Raw genomic sequence first — 21452 nt, forward strand, 5'->3', positions numbered from 1 at the left:
AAGACGAGCATCCCGGCAACTTCTGGGGTAAGTGACCCCTGGATAGCCGAGAGGTTCGCCTGGTCCTTCCCTGTCCAGACGCGATGCGTCGGGTTGTAGACGGGTCCATTGACGTTGTCCACGACCGCAGGAGGGCACAGATAGGAGCCATCGACGTAGCCGAGGAGGTAATGACTTCCAAGGAGTGGAAGAACCTGCGCACGCCAGAACACGTAGTTATTCGGAGATAGCTTGGTGGTGATGAGGTGGCCGAACTGGAACGGCGCAGGTAGACTCCCCGGCGTGAAGACAGCAGGCGGCGTATACGCCGCAGGAGCCGCGGCCAGGGCCGCCGGGGCCACGCGGGCACCGATCGGCGGCGGCAGGTGGGCAGTGTTGGCGTCGAAGGAGGACGCCATAGCGGGCGTCGTGGAGGCGGCGACCATCGGCGCCGAGAGGGCGGCGACCGTAGCGGGCGCCGAGGGGGTCCCCGAGGAGGGAACCAAAGGCAGCACAGGCACCGGAGGTGCGGCAGCCGGTGGCGGTGGCGAAAACGCCGCCGCCGAGAAGAGGGAGCCGACGCTGCGGGTGCTGATCGGAGCGGCGTCAGTAGGGCGAGAGAGGAGCGCAGCGAGGTAGGCCGGAAGGAAGCCGGCGGAGGCGAAAGCGGTGGAGGTGGTCGTCATCGCAGCAGCCGGAGGAGCAGATGGCGCGTAGCAGCAGTGGCGGCCCGAGGCGGGACAACAGCGGCGGCGACCAGGAGATCGCGGCAGCAGCGGCGGCCCGAGGCGAGGCGACGGCGGCGGCGGCCAGGAGATGGGCGGCGGCGAGGAAAACCCTAACCTAGTCTGATGCCATGTAAGACAAAGGGTTTTTGGAAAACTGGCTCAACCCTTTAGGGATGACCTATCACATATATTTATAGATGGTGTACCAAGGATACGTTACAATATACACGCATAGGTACGCATAACTATACAGTCTAACACGGCCACAGGGCACCAACCAAAGTTGGAACAGCACCACGATCCAGAAGATATCTCGTGATAGCGGGCGTGCCATAAGACGCGGAGATGGCCAGAGCAGTGTCACCTGCAATTAAAACAAGAAACCAAAATTAACCCGGGATTAATCACTGGGAGGCGCAGCAGAATGGACGCCAAGAGAAAGGCAACCGGATTGACCTACCTGTGAAGGTGCGCTGGTTGACATCGACGCCGTGGTCCTCGACGAGACACATGCAGATGTCCAGCCGCCCTTCCATGGCCGCCACGCTCAGCGCGCGCGCCCGGACGCCGGCGTCCGCCGCGACGACACCCGCCATCTCTGGGCACATCACGTGATCGGCCCAAATTAATTACCATCACCCGGAACCCTAAGGGTGGGTAGGGGCAGGAGCAATACATAGGGGGGGCAGTGGGCTTGTTGTTGCTACTAGTACGGTACCTTTGATGAGGCGCAGGTCGCCGTCGAGAACGGCCTGCAGGAGCGGGTGGCGAGGCTCCGTCGCCGTCTCCCTGTTGTCCATGGCGGCACGGGCCAGCGGCCGGAGAAGACGGCGGGTCAGCAGCACTCGAGATTCTTGACTCCAGTCAAGCAGCCGCTGTGGAGAGTCCACAGCAAATCGAGTGAACCTAGAAATAGTGGAGCAACTTCCGGGCCGTCATGAATACCTCGTGGGTGATCTTATGGTACTGGGGATACATGATTTGGACTGGGGTAGCACCTCGCTGACTTAGTACACCGAGCGCTGGACCATTTGTGTTCAGCCTTCCTCCTAACGTTCTACCACAAGAACCACGCTGACGACATGCATAGTAGCACAGATATATAGAAGTATATGCTCATCATCTCTGGGGCAACTAGGACCGGTTACTTGATAGTAGTCGCTTGAGGTTGTCTAGTGCCGACTGAGCCACGGGGACCAGTCAAATTTGTCCGATTTCTTGAGATGTAACAAAAAGCTCCAAAAGGGGTGATGAAATTTTCTCCTGATTTGATTCCTTCATCCAGATTTGGTGGTAGGCTGAGTAGCTGTCGAGAAAGCAAAGACACTCGCACCCTGGGTGGGAATGAAGTCCGGGATAATCACGGAAATAATGGGGCACAAGTTACTTTGGAGAAATAAAGGGGCAATGTTAACCCATGAAGGAGAAGAAAATCTTACTACGACATCAATGTATTTCCGAATGCACTCGACAAAAATGCTAGGGAACAACACCACATGTAAGTATATATTAGCTCCGGATTAAATGAAGGGTCTGTTCTATATATTACAATCATGGTTTACTTGAATAATCCAATTGAATTTTATGTGTATCTTCACTAAAGCAACGCAATAAGTTTATATGTAAGAGATAAAAGGGCAGATAAATAACAAGAAAATTCAATTAACCCTTTGAAATTTTAGGCCTGCCACTTACTGTTGGTTTTGATGGAAAATTTCAAACCTGCCCGATTATATGAATCGGCTCAACATGGACAATAGATACTAGGTTTCCACTAACGATCTCTCCATATGGGTCTGATTGATCAACCAGCAACTTGTGCCAAACACGGTGTTAACTGCAAATACTTTTAACAAAGCTAGCATCTATCAACAAACCAAGAAACCAAACTTTCTCGTAAGTCTAACTGGGATGTACGACAAAATTGTTTTGTATAAAGTTATCAACACCAATAAGTCTTACTAATTTACATTCATAAATGGTAGCGACAAAAATGAAAAACTCGCAAGTTATCAGGATTCTTCACCAAACTAGAAACACCATGCTTATAAAAAATATATAATGTCACGTCAATAGGAGAACAGAGAAGAGGGCAGGAAATCCAGGTATATACCTCAACAGCACATCCACATAACCCTCTACTTCATCCTCCACTGCCTCAGTACTGTAGTGGGTAACATGATGAAACAAAATATTGCGCCGACATCCAATGACCCCACATCCCTCAATACTGAACGAACACTAGTAGAAACAGGGCTATCGTTCGGCCCTGGCCAGCCCATTAGTCTATTAGACCCGGTTCGTGAGCCCAGGGAGCCGGCCGGGGCCTCGTGGGCATTGGTCCCGGTTCGTGTGGAACCATTTGTCCCGGTTCGAGCCATGAACCGGGACCAATGGTCCTCGCTACTGGTCCACAACCATTGGTCCCGGTTCGTGGCTTGAACCGGGACAGAAGGGTTGGCTTTAGTCCCGGTTCATGCCACGAACCGGGACAAATAACTTGCCTACATATACCCATCGCCACGGCAGAGCACTACACAGTGCTCTGTTTTTGTCAAGCCGGCGAGGGGAGGGCATTTGGGTGCTCTAGTTCACCTCCTATGCACATGAGGTGTTCGATGAAATGCCTGAGCCACACTAGTTAAGCTTTCTCCTCTCGAAACTCGACCTCCGAGCTCCATTTTCAACGAGTTTTGTCTAGATTTAGCGGTACCGTCACGCCCCGTCCCCGCCCCGTCTTCACCGTCGTCGATCGCCCGCGCCGATCTCGTCGTCGGCACCACCGTGGTGAGCCTCTTGTTCTTATCTTCTTTCTGAAAGAAAAAATTCTGACTTCAGATAGATACTTGTCTAATTTTCTTACTTTTATTATTCCTTGTTATTATATAGTGCGATGGTTTTGGTATCCGCCCCCGTCGGCCCTCGTCCTGTCTATGATTCAGATGTGGTATATATTATCTTTTCATAACTATTTGGTTCATTTATTGTTTATGACAATTATGCCGACCAATGTGACATAGATTTTATTTATCTAGGAGGTTGTTAAACCGGAAATTCCAACCGACCCTATTGTCGAGAGGTTAAATTTAGTTGAAGAAGAAAACAATTACTTGAAAGAAAAAATAAGAAAAATTGAGGAGGAGAAGATGATATTGGAGTTGCATGTTGCGGATGTCGTCGATGTTCACAAGATCAAGATGGATGCAATGCGGTTGAAGATTAAAAAAATTAGAAAATATGCCATTCATACCGAGGCTTGGTATCATTATGCAGTTGGATCAGTTGTTACCTTGGTTGCGGTTATGATCGCATTTGTTTTTGTATTGAAATGTTTTACATAATTTCAATGTATGGTTTAATTAGATGCTCTGGAGAGCTATATGTTGTTCAATGAGAACTATGTATGTACTTTGGTTTTAATGCTCTTGAGAACTATGTATGTACTTTGGTTTTAGAGTTCATTTCAAATGTTTTTCAACTTCATGGTCTAACAGCTTTGAATGATGCATTTTGAACACAGAAAAACAAGGAAGTTCAAATAAGTTCAAAAAAATTGAAATCCCTTTGTAACAGACGAGTTTCCGTATGAAACCCTCATACTTCGAAAGAGATTGACCGTTTTGTACACGAAGTGCATCCAGTTTTTGCCGTAAGCCTCTCTACTTTCTTGCACATGCTATGTGGGTGAAATGATGATACAATGCCAACTTGGAACCTTTTCAGAGTTCATTTCAAATGCTTTTCAGTTTCATGGTCTTATAGCTCAAAATAATCAGTAAATGCATGAAAAATAACAAATGAAGTCAGAAAAGGGTTGTAAATTGATGATGTGGCTTTGAATGGTGCATTTTGAACACAGAAAAACAAGGGGGTTCAAATAAGTTAAAAAAATGAAATTCCTTTGTAACAGACGAGTTTCCGTATGAAACCCTGATACTTCGAAGAAGATTGTCTGTTTTGTACACGAAGTGCATCCAGTTTTTGTCGTAAGCCTCTCTACTTTCTTGCACATGCTATGTGGGTGAAATGATGATACCATGCCAACTTGGAATCTTTTCATAGTTCATTTCAAATGCTTTACAATTTCATGGTCTTATAGCTCAAAATAATCAGTAAACGCATGAAAAATAACAAATGAAGTCAGAAAGGATTGTAAATTGATGATGTGGCTTTGAATGGTGCATTTTGAACAAAGAAATACAAGAGGGTTCAAATAAGTTCAAAAAATTGAAGTCCCTTTGTAACAGACGAGTTTCCGTATGAAACCCTGATACTTCGAATCATCCGGACGTGATGGTGCCCGATTATAACGATCTTGGAGATTACCTGCCCGACGATGCACATTTTGATTTCTTGGAGGTGGACGAACACCGATACGTGTACGGGAAGCCTCTCGTCAAAGATGAAAAATCTCTAACAACCATGATGCGAAGATTCCATGATTGGTATATGAAAACCTGCAGAGAGTCTGGTGGGAGGAATATTTTGACGCTCAGAGTTAAAGAGGAGCATGACCTCGTTGGAATTGATCCGTTGAATGTTTCATTTGAGGAGTTCTTCGAGATTTTCAATCTAAAGGCCCTCGATAAGTCAATTATCACTTGCTACTGCCTGTAAGTAGTACTACTTCTGTCATTAAGTCTCTATATATAGGTCAGCTCTTTCATTGCATGTATCTTTAATTATTCTCACTATATTATGCAGATTGAAGATCGCCGAATTGAAGAAAAGACAAATCGGGATATTGGGTTCATTAACACAAATCTCATAGATGCATATATGGTTAAATTTCAGGCCAAAGATACCGAGGCCAAGCTGCTACAATCGTTTATATTAAATCAAAACAAGGCTATAATACTCTTCTCTTACAACTTCGAGTGAGTGTTATTGTCTTGTGCATATTCGGTTTCCCTTATTAGTCGAGGTTATAGTAATGTAATTGATGAGTTATGCATGCGTGCGCAGGTTCCACTATATTCTTCTAGAGATTACGCTTGAGCAGGGACTACTAACCGTCTTAGACTCGAGACGAAAAGATCCCAAGAAGTACGCGGACATGACTCAAATTCTAGAGAAGTAAGTTAAATCTATCATTATTGCAGCATATCGGCAACTTCAATTTGTTCATTTCCTGATATCAAACAATTGTTTTTTTTGTCTGGCAGGGTTTGGAGTAAATTCACCTAAAAAACTCCGGGACTGCCAAAGAAGCTGCAGTTTAGACACCCGAAAGTAAGTACTATAGTAGCATATATGTTCCACGCATCTCCTAGTGATTCAAGCGCTAGTTTCATCAATACCATTTACCATGCTTGCTAATTATCAGTTTAATTGACCTCTATTTCTTGTAAAGTGGTTGTGGCAGGAAGAAGGGACTAATTACTGTGGATACTACATTTGCGAGTCCATCCGCCACATGACGTGTGAGCGGGGCTACTCCGAGAAACAATATGAAGTCCGTAAATAATTATATTCATAATTTTATTTTATTACCATCATTTGTGTTTAGTTTCATTTATTCATATATATGTATTGACCCCCTTCTTCAAATTAGATATTTCGGATGCGAGATGAACTCCTAGCACCAGATCGTATGCGAGGAATTCAAGAGGAATTGGCGGCATTCTTTTCTTGACCACATGATCGCTAAAGACGGAGAATACTATGTGGACCCTGCAGGGTTTAATTTTAATTAGGAGATTATATTGTAAAAGATACTTATATTGTATATATGTAGCCAGTAGCGTCGGATAGATATACGAGAACTTGTTGTTCGACCAATCTCTCAGAGAAGGAGAGGTGGTCGATATCACTTCTCTTTGTATGCATCTGTTCATGACGATCTTCTGTTTCCTTCATTTGCTTAACTAACTAGCGTGTCTAGTCCTCTCTATATGTATAGTGCATAGCGTCGATCAAGCACGGAGATAAGAAAGGACACTTCTCTCTATTTATTAGCATGCTAACACAATATATGAAACACCTAGATTAACCCCCCAAAACCCCCAAACCCTTCCCCCCTTTCAAAAAAAAAACAAAAACCCCAGCACCTGAGATGCTGACGCGTGGATGTCTATTGGTCCTGGTTGGTGCCATCAACCGGGACCAAAGGGCCTCCTGTCTGGGCTCGCCGCACCGGCCACGTGAAGGTCCATCTATCCCGGTTTATGCAAGAACCAGGACTAAAGGTTTAGGGCATTAGTACCGACACTTTAGTCCCGGTTCAAAAACCGAGATAAATGGCCCTCACAAACCGGGACAATAGGTCCTTTTTCTACTAGTGAAACATGTTCCCTCTTAGATGTTTTCACTCGCAGCAGACCCACCACCAAATCATCATGACGTGTGAGCGAGAGGAAAGACCAGCACAACGAGCGCTCCAACAATGACAGGATCCTTGAGCATCATTTGCACAACCTGGCGAAGAGTTTTCGGGGGCTCTTTGACATCCTTGATAAGAATTTACACATATTCGACATAAAAAAAAAAGGTCAGAACGAGTTCATATTATATGCGCTTAAGCTAGACCAATGCAAACACATTTATACTTTACATAAAGTAAATGCCAATTTTGGATTAACGAAAAAAACGGATCTTAATTCCTACTAATTGGGAACTGGCGACTTATTTAAACCGCATACATTGTAAAATTCTATTTCAACTGCTGTAAAATTCATCCGTTTTGAAGCAAATCTCTCCCTAATAATAAAGCAAATACGGTTTCTGGTCGTCCGTCATTTATATTGCCCCTAAAGTTGACATAAATTACCCACCATGCCACCCGTAAGTCAGAAAAACGGTTCACTTTTTCCTCATCAAGTCGCTGGGCCCAGCGTTTATTATCAAGCGGTCCGCTGTATTGACAGTATCAAGCGAACACCCGAGTAGCTAGAGCCTCACGTTTTCATCGAAACCACCTGAGTTCCATCCCTTGGTGTCACAATTTTCTTCTTCCTTTGTTTAATTTTTCTTTTATACGACATATTCAAATACTTTTTAAAATATTCATACCTTTTAAATCATAACTCGAAATTTGACAAGTTACATATGAAAATTCGTCAGAAAATGTGTAGATTTCAAATATGCCATGATCTTGTATGTTAATAATTTCTAAAATTAGGTTTGGAGTGCAGCCTTAACTAATACCTTCTTTATATGGGGTATTTTGGAAATGATTAATATATATTACCTTCATCACAAAAATGTTGGTTTAGATTTTGTAAATACGGATGTATCTACCAGCTACCATATGTTAAAGGTTACAACATGCATATGGTCATCCTTTCTAGATCGCACAGTGCACAATAACCGACCTCTCTACGATGATTGTACTTAAACTATTGATACGAGCTTATATGTTAACAAGTGGATTAATGTTGATTTTCATATTGTTTTAAATTCTGCCTATAAAGTTTTTTTAACAATATCGATGTTTTTTGCAGGGTAACCAAATCGATGTTGATATGCAACCTTGAACATTGGGTGTGCATGTCCTTATAGATTGATTCCTTTCATTGGAGCAGTCTAATATGCATCTTTGCAACTAAATTAAATTAGAAACACCTTGAGTACACTTCAAAAATCGTCCCTTATCATGTTGTTTGGCATGCAACATCGAGAAATATTTCATGATTCCTTGATGACATCGAGTGTGTGTATGAGGGATAATTTTTTCTCCCGGTGCAACGCACGGGCATGTTTTTCTACCGGATCTATTGAAAAGGGCACAAAGGAACATTTTCCGCGATTACCTTCCAGGTCTTGTAGTACGCGGAGCGCACTCCGGTCGCGCCGATGAGAATCGAGGCAACAGGGCTGAACAAAGTAGCGAAGATGACACTAGTGGAAAACGGGCCTTTGGCCTGAACCCTTTAGTCCCGGCCTCCCTCTGGGCCGGGACTAAAGGCCCGGCCACGTCCCCCAAATCGCAATGCCGCCCACGAGGCTTTGGTCCCGGCACGTAAGGAGCCTTTAGTCCCGGTTTGTGTCTCAAACCGGGACTAAAGGGCTACGCGGTGTGCAGTCCGCATGTGCGCCACCTTTAGTCCCGGTTTGTGTCTCAAACCGGGACTAAAGTCCTCTGCCTATATATATTGGCCACAGCCCCCCTCTCCCCTCTTCCTTGCATTTTTCTTGGATGGAAGAGTGTGGGTGTGTGCTAGCTCTCCATTTTTCTTGGATGCACTAGAGGTGCTTGTTGAAATGTGTGTTAGAGCGATGTCGCTTCAGTTCACCGAACACAACTACGATATGAGATGCCCGAGCCACGCTTAAACCTTTTAATCTTTATTTCTACTTATTCTAAAAGGTTAGAAACTATATTTCCTCGTTTAGACCGTGCGATACTAATTTTTAGGATCGTGATTGTATTTGATATACTGTCGTATAATGCAGATGAGCCATCCATGGATGTACGGTGATCGACGCACAACCGCTTACAGAGAAGGTGTGCATTCTTTTCGAGATGCAGCCGATGCGAACAAGCATGATGGTGGCTATATGTTTTGTCCATGTGTTGAATGTCGGAATGAGAAGGATTACACTTCCTCAAGAGTCATTCAGAGCCACCTGCTTCGGTCCGGTTTTATGTCGGGCTATAATGTTTGGACCAAGCACGGAGAAAGAGGGGTTATGATGGAAGACGACGATGAAGAAGAAGAGAACGATGATGACAACTACCGATCTATGTTCCCTGAGTATGCTGATACCGCAATGGAAGACAATGAAGAAGAAGATCAGGATGAAGAACGGGAACCAGATGAGCCCGCTGATGATCTTGTCCGGGTCATTTCTGATGTACGGCGAGGTTGCGACACAGAAAAGGAGAGGTTGCGGTTCGAGCAGATGTTACAGGACCACAACAAATTGTTGTACCCAACTTGTGAAGATGGCCAGAAGAAGCTGGTTAGCACACTGGAATTGCTGAAGTGGAAGGCACAGACCGGTGTGACTGACTCGTCATTCGAAAAGTTGCTGGTACTGATGAAGAAGATGCTTCCAAGAAAGAACGAATTGCCCGCCAGCACGTACGAAGCAAAGAAGCTTGTCTGCCCTCTAGGATTAGACGTGCAGAAGTTACATGCATGCCCTAATGACTGCATCCTCTACCGCGGTGAGAAGTACGAGAATATGGATAAATGCCCGGTATGCACTGCATTGCGGTATAAGATCAGAAAAGATGACCCTGGTGATATTGAGGGCGAGCCACCCAGGAAGGGGGTTCCTACCAAGGTGATGAGGTATGCTCCTATAATACCATGGTTGAAACGTCTGTTCAGAAATAAAGATCATGCGAAGTTGTTGCGATGGCACATGGAAGATCGTATGAAAGACGATAAGTTGAGGCACACCGCTGATGGTCGGCAGTGGAGAAAAATCGAGAGAGAGTTCCCGAGATTTGTAGGTGACGCAAGCAACTTATGGTTTGGTTTGAGTACAGATGGCATGAATCCTTTTGGGGAGCAGAGTTGCAGTCACAACACCTAGCCCGTTACTCTATGTATCTACAACCTTCCTCCTTGGTTGTGCATGAAGCGGAAGTTCATTATGATGCCAGTGCTTATCCAAGGTCCAAAGCAACCCGGCAACGATATTGATGTGTACCTAAGGCCATTAGTTGATGAACTTTTACAGCTGTGGGCCGAACCAGGTGTACGTGTGTGGGACGAGCACAAACAAGAGGAATTTGACCCTCGAGCGTTGCTTTTCGTAACCATCAATGATTGGTCTGCTCTTAATTAGTAACATTTCAGAACAGTCAAACAAGGGATACAATGCATGCACGCACTGTTTGGATCAGACAGAAAGTATATATCTGGACAAATGTAGGAAGAATGTGTACCCGTACAATCGTCGTTTTCTTCCGTCAAAGCATCCCTTAAAGAAAAAAGGCAAGCATTTCAATGGCAAGGCACAACCCCGGGGGAAGCCTGTCATCCGTACTGGTGCTGAAGTATTTGATATGGTCAAAGATTTAAAAGTAAGTCACACGCTGAGAGATTGTCTGTTTTATACACGAAGTGCATCCAGTTTTTGTCGTAGCCCTCTCAACTTTTTAACACATGCTATGTGGGTGAAATGATGATAGCATGCCAACTTTCAACATTCTCAGAGTTTATTTGTAGTGCTTTTCAATTTTAGGGTCAACTACCTCAAAAAAATAAGTAAATGCACGAAAAATACCAAATGAAGTCAGAAATTGTTGAAATTTTGTGATGTGCCTTTGAATGGTGGATTTTGAGCACACAAAAAGTATGGAGTTTAAATAAGTTCAAAAAAATGAAATCCCTTTGTAAGGGATGAGTTCTCGTTCGAAACCCTTATACTTCGAGAGAGATTGTCCGTTTTGTACACGAAGTGCATACAGTTTTTGTCGTAGCCATCTTAATTTTTTAACACATGCTATGTGGGTGAAATGATGATAGCATGCCAACTTTCAACATTTCCAGAGTTCATTTGTAGTGCTTTTCAATTTTAGGGTGAACTAGCTCAAAAAAATAGGTAAATGCACAAAAAATACCAAATGAAGTCAGAAATTGTTGAAAATTTGTGATGTGCCATTGAATGGTGCATTTTGAACACACAAAAATTATGAAGTTTAAATAAGTTAAAAAAATGAAATCCCTTTGTAAGAGATGAGTTCTCGTTCGAAACCCTGATACTTCGAGAGAGATTGTCCGTTTTGCACACGAAGTGCATCCAGTTTTTGTCGTAGCTCTCTCAACTTTTTAACACATGCTATGTGGGTGAAATGATGATAGCATGCCAACTTTCAACATTTTCGGAGTTCATTTATAGTGCTTTTCAATTTTAGGGTAAACTAGCCCAAAAAAACAAAAGTAAATGCACGTTTTGTACATAGTTTTTAATTGAAAATAACAAAATAGTTAATAGTTTGGATAGTTAAAATAATTAATTTTGAAAATAGAAAATAGTTTCGAATTATTTATTCAATTTCAAACACTTTTCATTTTCATAGTTTTTCAAATTCTCAAATATGCAAAAAGAATTTTAATAAACATAGTTTTCAATTAAAAATAGCAAAATAGTTAATAGTTTGGATAGTCAAAATAATTAATTTTGAAAATAGAAAATAGTTTTGAATTATTTATTCAATTTCAAACATTTTTCATTTTCATAGTTTTGTCAAATTCTCAAATATGCAAAAAGAATTTTTAATAAACATAGTTTTTAATTGAAAATAACTAAATAGTTAATAGTTTGGATAGTCAAAATAATTAATTTTGAAAATAGGAAAAAATTGAAACTATATGAGAATTTATAGAGAAAATTCAACCTAAATTCAAAGTGACTTCACTTTGAATTTAGGTTGAATTTTCTCCATAATTTCGAATATAGTTTCAATTTTGAATTTAGATTCTGTTTAGGCCCGTGCTTCCCGCCTTTTGGTCTGCCGAAAAAGGGGCTTTAGTTTCGAGTCGTAGCACCACTCGGGACTAAAGAGTGTCTTTAGTCCCGGTTCGAGCACCGAACCGGGACTAAAGATCCTACTATATATACGGCCCCGACGAAAATCCAAATCCAAACACCCATTTCGTTCTCTTCTTCCTCTCGCTCGCCTCTCCTGCCCGGCGTGGCACCGGACGAACACTCGATGTCGCCAGGCTGCCCGCCGTCGCCGTCGCCCTGCCATCCTCCTCGCCGGCACCGGACCCCCTCCCCTCCCACTCCGGTAAGCCCGGCCCCTCGCCCCCTCCTCCCCATGCCGAACACGAAGGACGAGCCGCCGTCGGGGACGCAACCGCCGCCGTCGTGCCGGTGAGGAGGAGAAGTAGAAGAAGAGGAGGAGGAGAAGTAGAAGAAGAGGAGGAGGAGTAGAAGAAGAGGAGAAGAAAAGGAAGAGGAAGAGGAGGAGAAGAAGATTTTTTTGTCATTTAATTCCTATTGTTATTAGGTTTGTGCTAGATTATTAGGGTTAGTAATATTTAGATTTAGGTTAGCGTTACAAGAAGAAGAAAGATGAACAAAAATTAGAAAATAAGATTAGGAAAAAGGAAAATAAGAAGAGGAGGAGAAGAAAAGAAGAAAAAGTAGAATGAGAAGAGGAGGAGAGGAGAAGAAGAGGAAAAATAGAAGAAGAGGAGAAGTAGAAGAAGAGAAGTTGAAGAAAAATAGGAGAAGAAGAAGCGGAGAAGAAAATAAGAAAGAAGAAGAAGAAGACGAAGAAGAAGACATTTCTACGTATATAGATGCTTAATTAGTGTTTTTTAGATTATTGCTTAATTTTGCTATTGTATATGCTTTGGTGTTATTTGTAGAATATTTGGTGAATTTAGGGTTAGGTAGGTTAGTGTTAAATAGGTTATTTGTGTTTGTTATTTAAATTTGTGTTATTAGGGTTAGGTAGTTAGTGTTAATTAATAGGTTATTGTCAATATATAGTTGAACTAGTTGATTTAATAAAACTTTTGTCAATATATAGTTGAACTAGTTGATTTAATAAAACTACTTTATTTTACTATATATATAATTAGTTTATTTTTAGCAAGAAAATTAATAGAACTAGTTCATTTTTTAGTTTATTTTACGATGTCTATCCCGCATCCTCGTCGTCGACTCGGCGGAGGACACCTGCTTGATCAGAGGGGCCATGTCCGGGACTGGGCTCCGTCCGGCTGGTATTGGGAGTTGCTACCTTCCGGGGGGCGTAGGTTAGTGAGGAGCCAGCCCGTTGTTGACCCGATCCTTGTTTGGTGGCGGTCGCGTGGGCCAGTGACGGTGCCGAGGCTTCCGGACACCGCGGAGGTGGTACGTCACCGTGTCAGCCAGGGGGATGAGCACATCCATCGCTACATGGTAGCGTTGGAGGGCAGGTTCGACCATACCTGGCAGGTTCTTCAGGGATCTCACTGGAGCTATGATCCTGTGATGGTTCCTTCTCTTTGAGTGTCCACCGCCCGCGACGATACCCGTCGGACGCTACGGTTCTAGCTGTATTAGTGATGCTATATGTATGATAGTATTCGAGGAGTATTAGTGATAATATTCGACGATGTACGGACACAAGAGATGATGTAGTTTTGCTTATAATTGAATGCATGCTAATTTGAATACTACTTTATTTTACGATTTGGTTTTGCTTATTGAATGCTCAAATTGGAAAAGCCACGACCCGGGACTAAAGTTGTTTTGGAACGGAGTTCCTGATAGAATAATTCTTTTTTGGTACAAAGTTTAACAAAGTCCTTTGACACTAGACAATGTGACATATAGAAGGGTAGATGAGATCAGGAAAAATAGGATCATTTTCTACACATCTAGAATGTCGCCATTTTCTTAAATCCTTAAAGGTTAAGAGAATCCGTTAGACATATTTTAGAGTTTAGGTTCTAGCTAAGACCCGGGACTAAAGGTCCTCCTATATAAAACGACACTTCGAAGTTTCCAACCCCTCTTATATAGTTTGTTAGTTTATTAGTTAATCAAATGTCCGTTATTTGCAGAACTATGGATCCACATATCAGGAACCTCAAAGAGGAAGAACTTCTCGAAGATATAATCAAAGACGGCCCCGACGTTGAACCAGCTGAATCTCCGTCGTCATATCTAAACCCCTCCGAATATGGAATGGAGGTCGACCAACACGAAGATGAAGCCGATGGGGCAGGAGATAGGTCCAATGACGGAGAAGGTGATAGCTCCACTGATGGAGAAGCCGGTGGAGAAATAATAAAGTCCGGCGAGGTATACATATGAAGTTCGACAATCACTTGTAATATGTGAAAAATATTGGAGATAGCTCTATATTGTATACATATACATTCATTTGATGAATGTTTCTCCCTCTTAGGCCTCCACATCGAGCAAAGCTACGAAATGAGGCCCGACTAAAAAGTTGGATGCACGGACGCATTACACCTTTGAGGTGATATTGCCTACGGGCGAACCCAAGCTTCCTAAGAATGCTGCTGACACATTCAAGAAGCAATGCGGAGTTCTCGTTAGGGATCACGTCCCGATCAGCGTTCGAGAGTGGAACAAGCGCAAAGGGGCAGCCAATAGTGACTATGTCGCCGAAAGGTACAAAGATAATCTTTGAAATGATCTCATGTCACATTGCAACCTGCCAGAATGTGAGAATGAAGACGCCGCAAAAAAACTGAGGGCCAAAGTCAAGTAGTGGACTCTAAAGAAGATGACCGAACTATTCCGTAGCTGGAAGAAGAAGCTATGGAAAAACTATCGGAAGACAAAGAAAGTGCCAGTATTCGAGGGGTATCTAGCCAAGCAGGCGAATCACTGGAAGGCATTTGAAGAGTACAAGGAGTCAGAAGATGCCAAGGCATTATCAGAAAAGAACAAGAAAAATGCCGAGAAGAAGAAATATCACCACAAGCTGGGGCCAGGGGGCTATGAGACTGTCATCCCAAAGTGGGATAAGAAAGAGCAAGATCTGCTAGCTAAAGGCATCATACCTGAACCCATCCGTGATGAGTGGGAATTGAGAGCAAGAAATTGGTTCCTTGCGCATGGTGGTTCGTACGAAGAAAGAAACAAGGGACCTCATCTGCAGTGACGGTCTTAGGATACCCAGGGAGAATTGGAAAAAGATAGTGAAAGAAATTAAGGAGGGAAAAAGACAGTTCACTGCAGATAGAGAGAAAGATTTGCTCACACTGGTCCTCGGCAATGACGAACATGGAGGACGAACGCGAGGCTTCGGTCCTTCTTACCCGTGGTGGCTTGGGTTTGCCAGAGACCAAGACACTTACACAAGCCGAGCGAAAGCAAAGAAGCGACAGCATGATGAGGAGAATGACAAGTTCAACCAGTTGCTTGCCAGGATTAACGAGCAACAGAAGCAGATTGATAAGCTTAGAGGAGTAGCGCGCGAGGAAGATCCTGCACTCGATATTACCGGCGCCCCATCTAAGCGGAAAAGCAGCGTGGCTGAATCTGAGGCCCCGCCCGACGATGCACGAAGAATGATAGAGGGCGGTCCCGGCTACCCCATGGATGGAATCAAGGAGTCAACATCATGTGAACTCAATCAGAAATTCAAGAACATATCCATGAAGGTGGCCGTCAGACAAGCTTTACCTTCTGACCATGATGCACGCTGGCATGGCCGTGAGATTCCAGCTCGCTTTGCTAAAGTCGGGGTGGATGAAATCATGGCGGGGTTTCATGATATGGAGCTCGACATAGCTGGACCCGAAGATGAGAGGACACTCGGAGAAGTACTGGGTGGAGTCATCCTATGGGACAAGAACTACATCAAGCTTCCAGGCTCGGCCCCAAGGACAACACCGCCTCCGAGTTGTCGCAGGTCACCTACACCTCCATCACCTCCAAGCCCTCCACATGACGCCGGCCAGCACAACACGAGTCGATCTCGATCACCGCCGCCGGACTTGGGTCGTCCGTCTCCGCCGCCGCCCGCTCCAAATACTAAGCGGAAGCGTGCCAGCAAGAACGCGCCGTCGATGATTTCTAAGCGACGGAGCTCCCCAAAGCGCAAACTGTCTCCCCTCCCAAAGGTACCTCATGCTAATCTTCCTATCTGACCTTATGATCGTACCGCTGAGGAAAACGCGAGGATAGCAAAGGAACATTATGATGCGCAGATGAAAAAGAAGGAACCCGAGCCCCGCCCGGAATACACCGAGAAGCAAATAGCATATGCAAAATACTTCACGAACCTTCCATCACAGTATGACTTACACCATAAGCCTGATGACTATACACGCACATTGCAGAAGGAAGGGAAAAAGAGCAGATCACGTGCAAGTGCAAGTGGGAGAAAATCAAGTTCAACTACAAGAAAAAAAAAAGATCAGACGTTCCTCAGCTTGGACAACAGGCCAAACAATCGATCCCACCCCTCAAGGTGTTACCCGAGAATGTTCCCCCTCTGGTGCAGGGGCAAGATTTGGAATTAGCAAATAAGTGGGCGGATGAGTGGGGTATCCCGGTTGAAGACGTTCTGGCTTCCCAAGACGACAGGTTACCCAAGGCTGTGGTAGCCCCTAAGCCACAGTTTGTCATGGGAGCGCCTTTGGTCAGCAAAGATGATCTCCCAACAAATATGCGTTACTTGCATACATGGTACTTAAGTGAATCAAAGAATGGGAGAACGATGATCGTGGCGCGTGTCCCACGGGAGTACTACGGCCGCCCCGAAGAAATCCATATCGACTTTGATGAACTCTTCCAGATGTACAATGCCGACGCCCTCGACAAATCGCTTATGAGTTGCTATTGTCTGTAAGTTTTTCAATTCGTTGTCTACATATAACTTGTTTAGTTATTTCAATTCATTGTCTACATATAACTTGTACTCTATTATGCAGAATGAAGATTCTGGAATGTAAAAGTAGGAACATCCTAAATATTGGGTTTATTGACCCAGATAAAATACATATAGCGACGCTAACTGATAAACCCAAGGAGACGGAGGAAAACCTTCTAAGGTTTCTAACAGATCAAAATTTCGGTGACCACATACTGTTTCCATACAACTTCAGGTGAGGGTCTTTACTCTGTTGTGTCCATTCACTTATAAGTGTAATTGATAAGTTACTGACATATATATATATATACATGTGCAGCTACCATTGGATTTTGTTGGACATTCAAATTGATAAGGGAAGAGTTGATGCCTTCGACCCATTATCGAGACCCTTGGAACAGTTCCAAAGCCTGCAGGACATGCTCCAAGGGTAATTTCAATCATTCTTGCGCTCTATCGGTCTCTTTCGATGATTTTCTGATATATCAATTAATGAAAAACTTAGCAAATCATTTTCCTTGTCGGGCAGGGTTTGGAAGCGGTTCAAGTGCGTGACTCCCGGTATCGAGCATGAGAAGCTGACCTTTAGAGCGGCTCATGTAAGTAGTAGTATGATATACTTCTATTTTCAATACATTTATGATGCTAGATTATTATTTTGATTATATATATTATATTCTCGTAAAGTGCGACCAGCAGCCACAGGGGACGCATCTATGCGGATACTATGTTTGCGAGACCATTCGCACGTTTACCTCTGAGCACAAGGATCACAGATACGACGTAAGCAATGAACATTCACACCTCTATTTTTACCCGTCATTCTTTGTTATCATGATTGATATTCATATTCATCTCCTCTTCTTATATAGTACACGGCCATGAGGGAGAAGGTCCTACAAGAGCAACGCGCGATTGCTGTTGCAGAGGAGCTTGCGACCTTTCTGATGACGGAAGCTATAGATGACAAAGGACGATTTAGTGTAGCTAGGGGCCATTACTGATGTTGGTCAATGTAATCGAATAGACGGGCTCTAGTCCCGATAATTCAGATCTCCATATAATTGTATATATATATGCTCGCTTGTAAGATAAGTTAATCTTATATATATATATGCATAAACATATGTATATTTAGAATTATATGAAAACTAATTCCCGAACACCAAACGAGGCATGACGTTAATCTCCCGAACAACTAAACCCTAAAACCCTGAAATCCTAAAATAAACAAAATCTGCAGAAACTCTTTAGTCCCGGTCCGTGTTAAGACCCAAAACTAAAGGGCCTGCCCCTGAGGGCGCTCCGAGGCGCCCACGTGGAGCACCTTTGGTCCCGGCTTGGAACAGGGTCAGGACTAAAGGTTAGGCCTTTAGTCCCGCCCCTTTGGTTCCGGTTGGTGAACCGGGACTAAAGCCCCTTACGGGCCGGGACTATAGGCCCCGTCCCCACTAGTGTGAGGGAGTGGTGGGAGACCGAGGACGCCGTCTAATGTGCATGTTTGCAACTAAATTAAATTAGAAACACCTTGAGTACACTTCAAAAATCGTCCCTTATCATGTTGTTTGGCATGCAACATCGAGAAATATTCCATGATTCCTTGATGACATCGAGTGTGTGTATGAGGGATAATTTTTTCTCCCGGTGCAACGCACGGACATGTTTTGCTATCGGATCTATTGAAAAGGGCACAAAGGAACATTTTCCGCGATTACCTTCTTGGTGTTGTACGCGGAGCGCACTCCAGTCGCGCCGATGGGAATCAAGGCAACAGGGCTGAACAAAGTAGCGAAGATGAGGGAGTGGTGGGAGACCGAGGACGCCGGAACCCTCGACCGCGACCTCGCCCAGAGCGCGGGGCGCGATGACCATGGCGAGGGATGCCGCAATGCCAACCCACACGATCCCGTAATACAGGAAGATGAGCGCGTCCCACCTGGCGAGGGCCACGAGCCTGTGCTCCGACGCCGGCATCTCCGGCTCGGCGACGGTCATGGGGGTTGAACCCTAGCGGAGGTGGCAGGGCCGGCCCATAGGCCGGGGCAACGGGGCTACCGCCCTGGGCCCTGGGAGGTACGGGCCCCTTCCTAGGTAGTAGTAGAGTTTATGTATTAGGATATTTTCTCCTTTGGGTTAAAAAAATAAGAGGGAAAAATGACCCGTGCCCACCACGTAGCTAGCACTTCCAGACGAAAAGAACATATGACTGGTTCGCTAGGCTGCTGCAACACTCCATCGATCTCCTCCAGTCACCTCGCCTCTTCGGCTCCTAAAAGAAAAACCATATATGCTATATACTGAATTTCTTCCAAAAACAATATATTCTTAATTTGTTCCGAAAAACCATATGCAACACTCCATCGATCTCCTACAGTAATCTATGCTATGTACTGAATTTCTTTCAAAAACAATATATTTTTAATTTTTATTCGTCCACAAGGGCCCCATTTTATCGTCTCGCCCTAGGGCCCGGAATATGTATGGACCGGCCTCGGAGGTGGCTGGTTTTTTTTAGATGTGGGTGGTGTGGAGCAACAGGAGGAAGACGGGTCGGGTTTCGGGTTTAGGGAAGGGGTTAATTGGATCCCATGGCACTACAATTTTCACGGGTTAGAAAAATATCATTATAATTTTGCACATTGGAAAAATGTCATTATTGCAATTCTTTCATCCTCGTCTTTATGCTATTATGTTAAAATTAAGAGACAAATACCCTTGTCTTCCTCCTTTTATTTTATCCCATCTTCTTCTACCAAACTGACGTGCCATTAACTTCGACGAACATGGCATCACGCAAAAATATCTTCGGCTCTTGTGTCTTTTTTTTTGCAGGAACAAAGTCTATATATATTTATTTATTATTTATATAATAAAGAGGCTATTGTTTTCGTTGGAAAAGCCATTGCGGCATTTTATAAAAAAGCCCCTGTAATTTTTATTATTCAACCCGCGCTCCATCATTATTTTAATAAATCAAAATGATTATAAAAAGATTAAAAGCGTGTGGTATTTTTTTCTCCCGTTGCAACGCACGGGCCTTTTGCTAGTTTGTATTACTCAATCAAAGTTCTATTACAATTATCACTAACAATCTCGAGGACCTTCGGCGGCCCTGACCCCAACCAGGTCGTAGTTCTATCAGTAGTTCTAGCAAAGGATGGCAACTTATCACTAGCTTTATTACATGAACGAGGGCGCGTAAGTAATGCAAGCATTGTGCCTACTAATAAACTGTTTTATATCTTGCCCAAGGTGAGCATACAAGGATCGATCAACCACCTTGCTTTGGATCAAGTTCACTGCGTTGATGAAGTCCATCTCAATGGTAATAGGTAATGCACACCTCTGCAAAGAAATTGAGAGACTCTCCTTACACGCACATAGTTCCGCCTCTAACGCATCTCGACATGAATACAGTCTCCTCCACGCCGAGTAGATAATAGCCCCAGTCTCACTACTGAGAATCATGCCCGCACCGGCCTCGCCCCAAGAGACATATGAACCATCTGTATTCAGGTTGACACTGCCATGGGTTGGAGGCACCTACCTGGGCGTAGCGCCAGAAGATGTATCACCATTACTGCCATCTGCTGAGACATGTGTTATGACCGTCTTTCATTTGCATGAATCAACTCCTAAGTTTAGCTTAAGGCCAATAATTGAGTCCAGATAACTCTGAAGAAAGCGCACAGAAGCATCAATTGAAGGAGCTGGTTTATTGTGTATAACTTTGTTATGGATATACCAAATCCTCCATAGGGCCATTAGTACCATGCATCTTGCTAACTGATCCAATGGCTCAAGAACCTGGAACGACCATTCTTTCCCTGAATTCACCACCGGATGCAGTTCGGGCAGCCTCCACACAGTGCTCATCTTCATGTATAATTGTCAACCCATTGGGCATACCATGAAAGGATGAAAATTATCCTCTAATTCTCTTGCACATATTGGGCAAACTCTGCTTGATTCCAGTCCAATTCGCCTCTTCCTTTGCCAAGTTGGCAATGAGTTTGTCGCCACTCGCCACCCGAAGTTTTGAATTGTTGGGGGAATATCACATGACCAGATATAGCTCCAGCATGGGCGCATCCCAGATGCCCTATTACTAGAAGAAACGGCGCTTTCCCTATGGACCTCATCGAAGTCCAAATCATATGCACTTTTCACTGAAAATTAACCGAATTTTCCCGGCGCCCAAGCTAGTACACCCTCTGAACCTGGTGATGGTTTGATTTTCATAATTTCTGATACATCATCCATGACAAAATACTTCATCAGTAATGCATAATTCCATGAGCCATTCGCTTCTAACAAACCTAAGACAAATCTGATCCGACATCTACCTTGTGGTGAAAAAGGTTTATATGAATGAGGTCTCGGAATCCAATTATCCCTCCACGTCCGTATGCTTTTGCCATTACCCACTCTCCATACTAGGCCCTTTTTCAGTAATTCCATGCCATGACTTATAGCTTGCCATGAGGACGACG

General features: G+C 44.0%; 1 protein-coding gene across 1 annotated transcript; it reads right to left on the reverse strand.

Annotated features, from left to right (window-relative positions):
* Positions 1–961: 961 nt before the first annotated feature.
* Positions 962–18954, reverse strand: LOC123425376. The gene is made up of 4 exons (XM_045109068.1): positions 18691–18954; positions 1426–1582; positions 1168–1305; positions 962–1071 (listed from the first exon to the last, which is right to left on the reverse strand). Exons 1-4 carry the CDS (start codon positions 18952–18954, stop codon positions 962–964), a joined length of 669 nt encoding a protein of 222 aa, XP_044965003.1.
* Positions 18955–21452: the final 2498 nt, after the last annotated feature.

This window comes from Hordeum vulgare, chromosome 2H, assembly GCF_904849725.1.
Source record: "Hordeum vulgare subsp. vulgare chromosome 2H, MorexV3_pseudomolecules_assembly, whole genome shotgun sequence".
Taxonomy (NCBI): Eukaryota; Viridiplantae; Streptophyta; class Magnoliopsida; order Poales; family Poaceae; genus Hordeum; species Hordeum vulgare.

Coding starts and splice junctions, on each gene's coding strand:
- LOC123425376 (XM_045109068.1), bottom strand. CDS start 18,954: ATGACCGTCGCCGAGCCGGAGATGCCGGCGTCGGAGCACAGGCTCGTG. Junction 1,583..18,690: donor GCGACTGGAGTGCGCTCCGC/GTACAACACCAA, acceptor GACTCTCCACAG/CGGCTGCTTGACTGGAGTCA. Junction 1,072..1,167: donor CAACCAGCGCACCTTCACAG/GTAGGTCAATCC, acceptor TTTTAATTGCAG/GTGACACTGCTCTGGCCATC.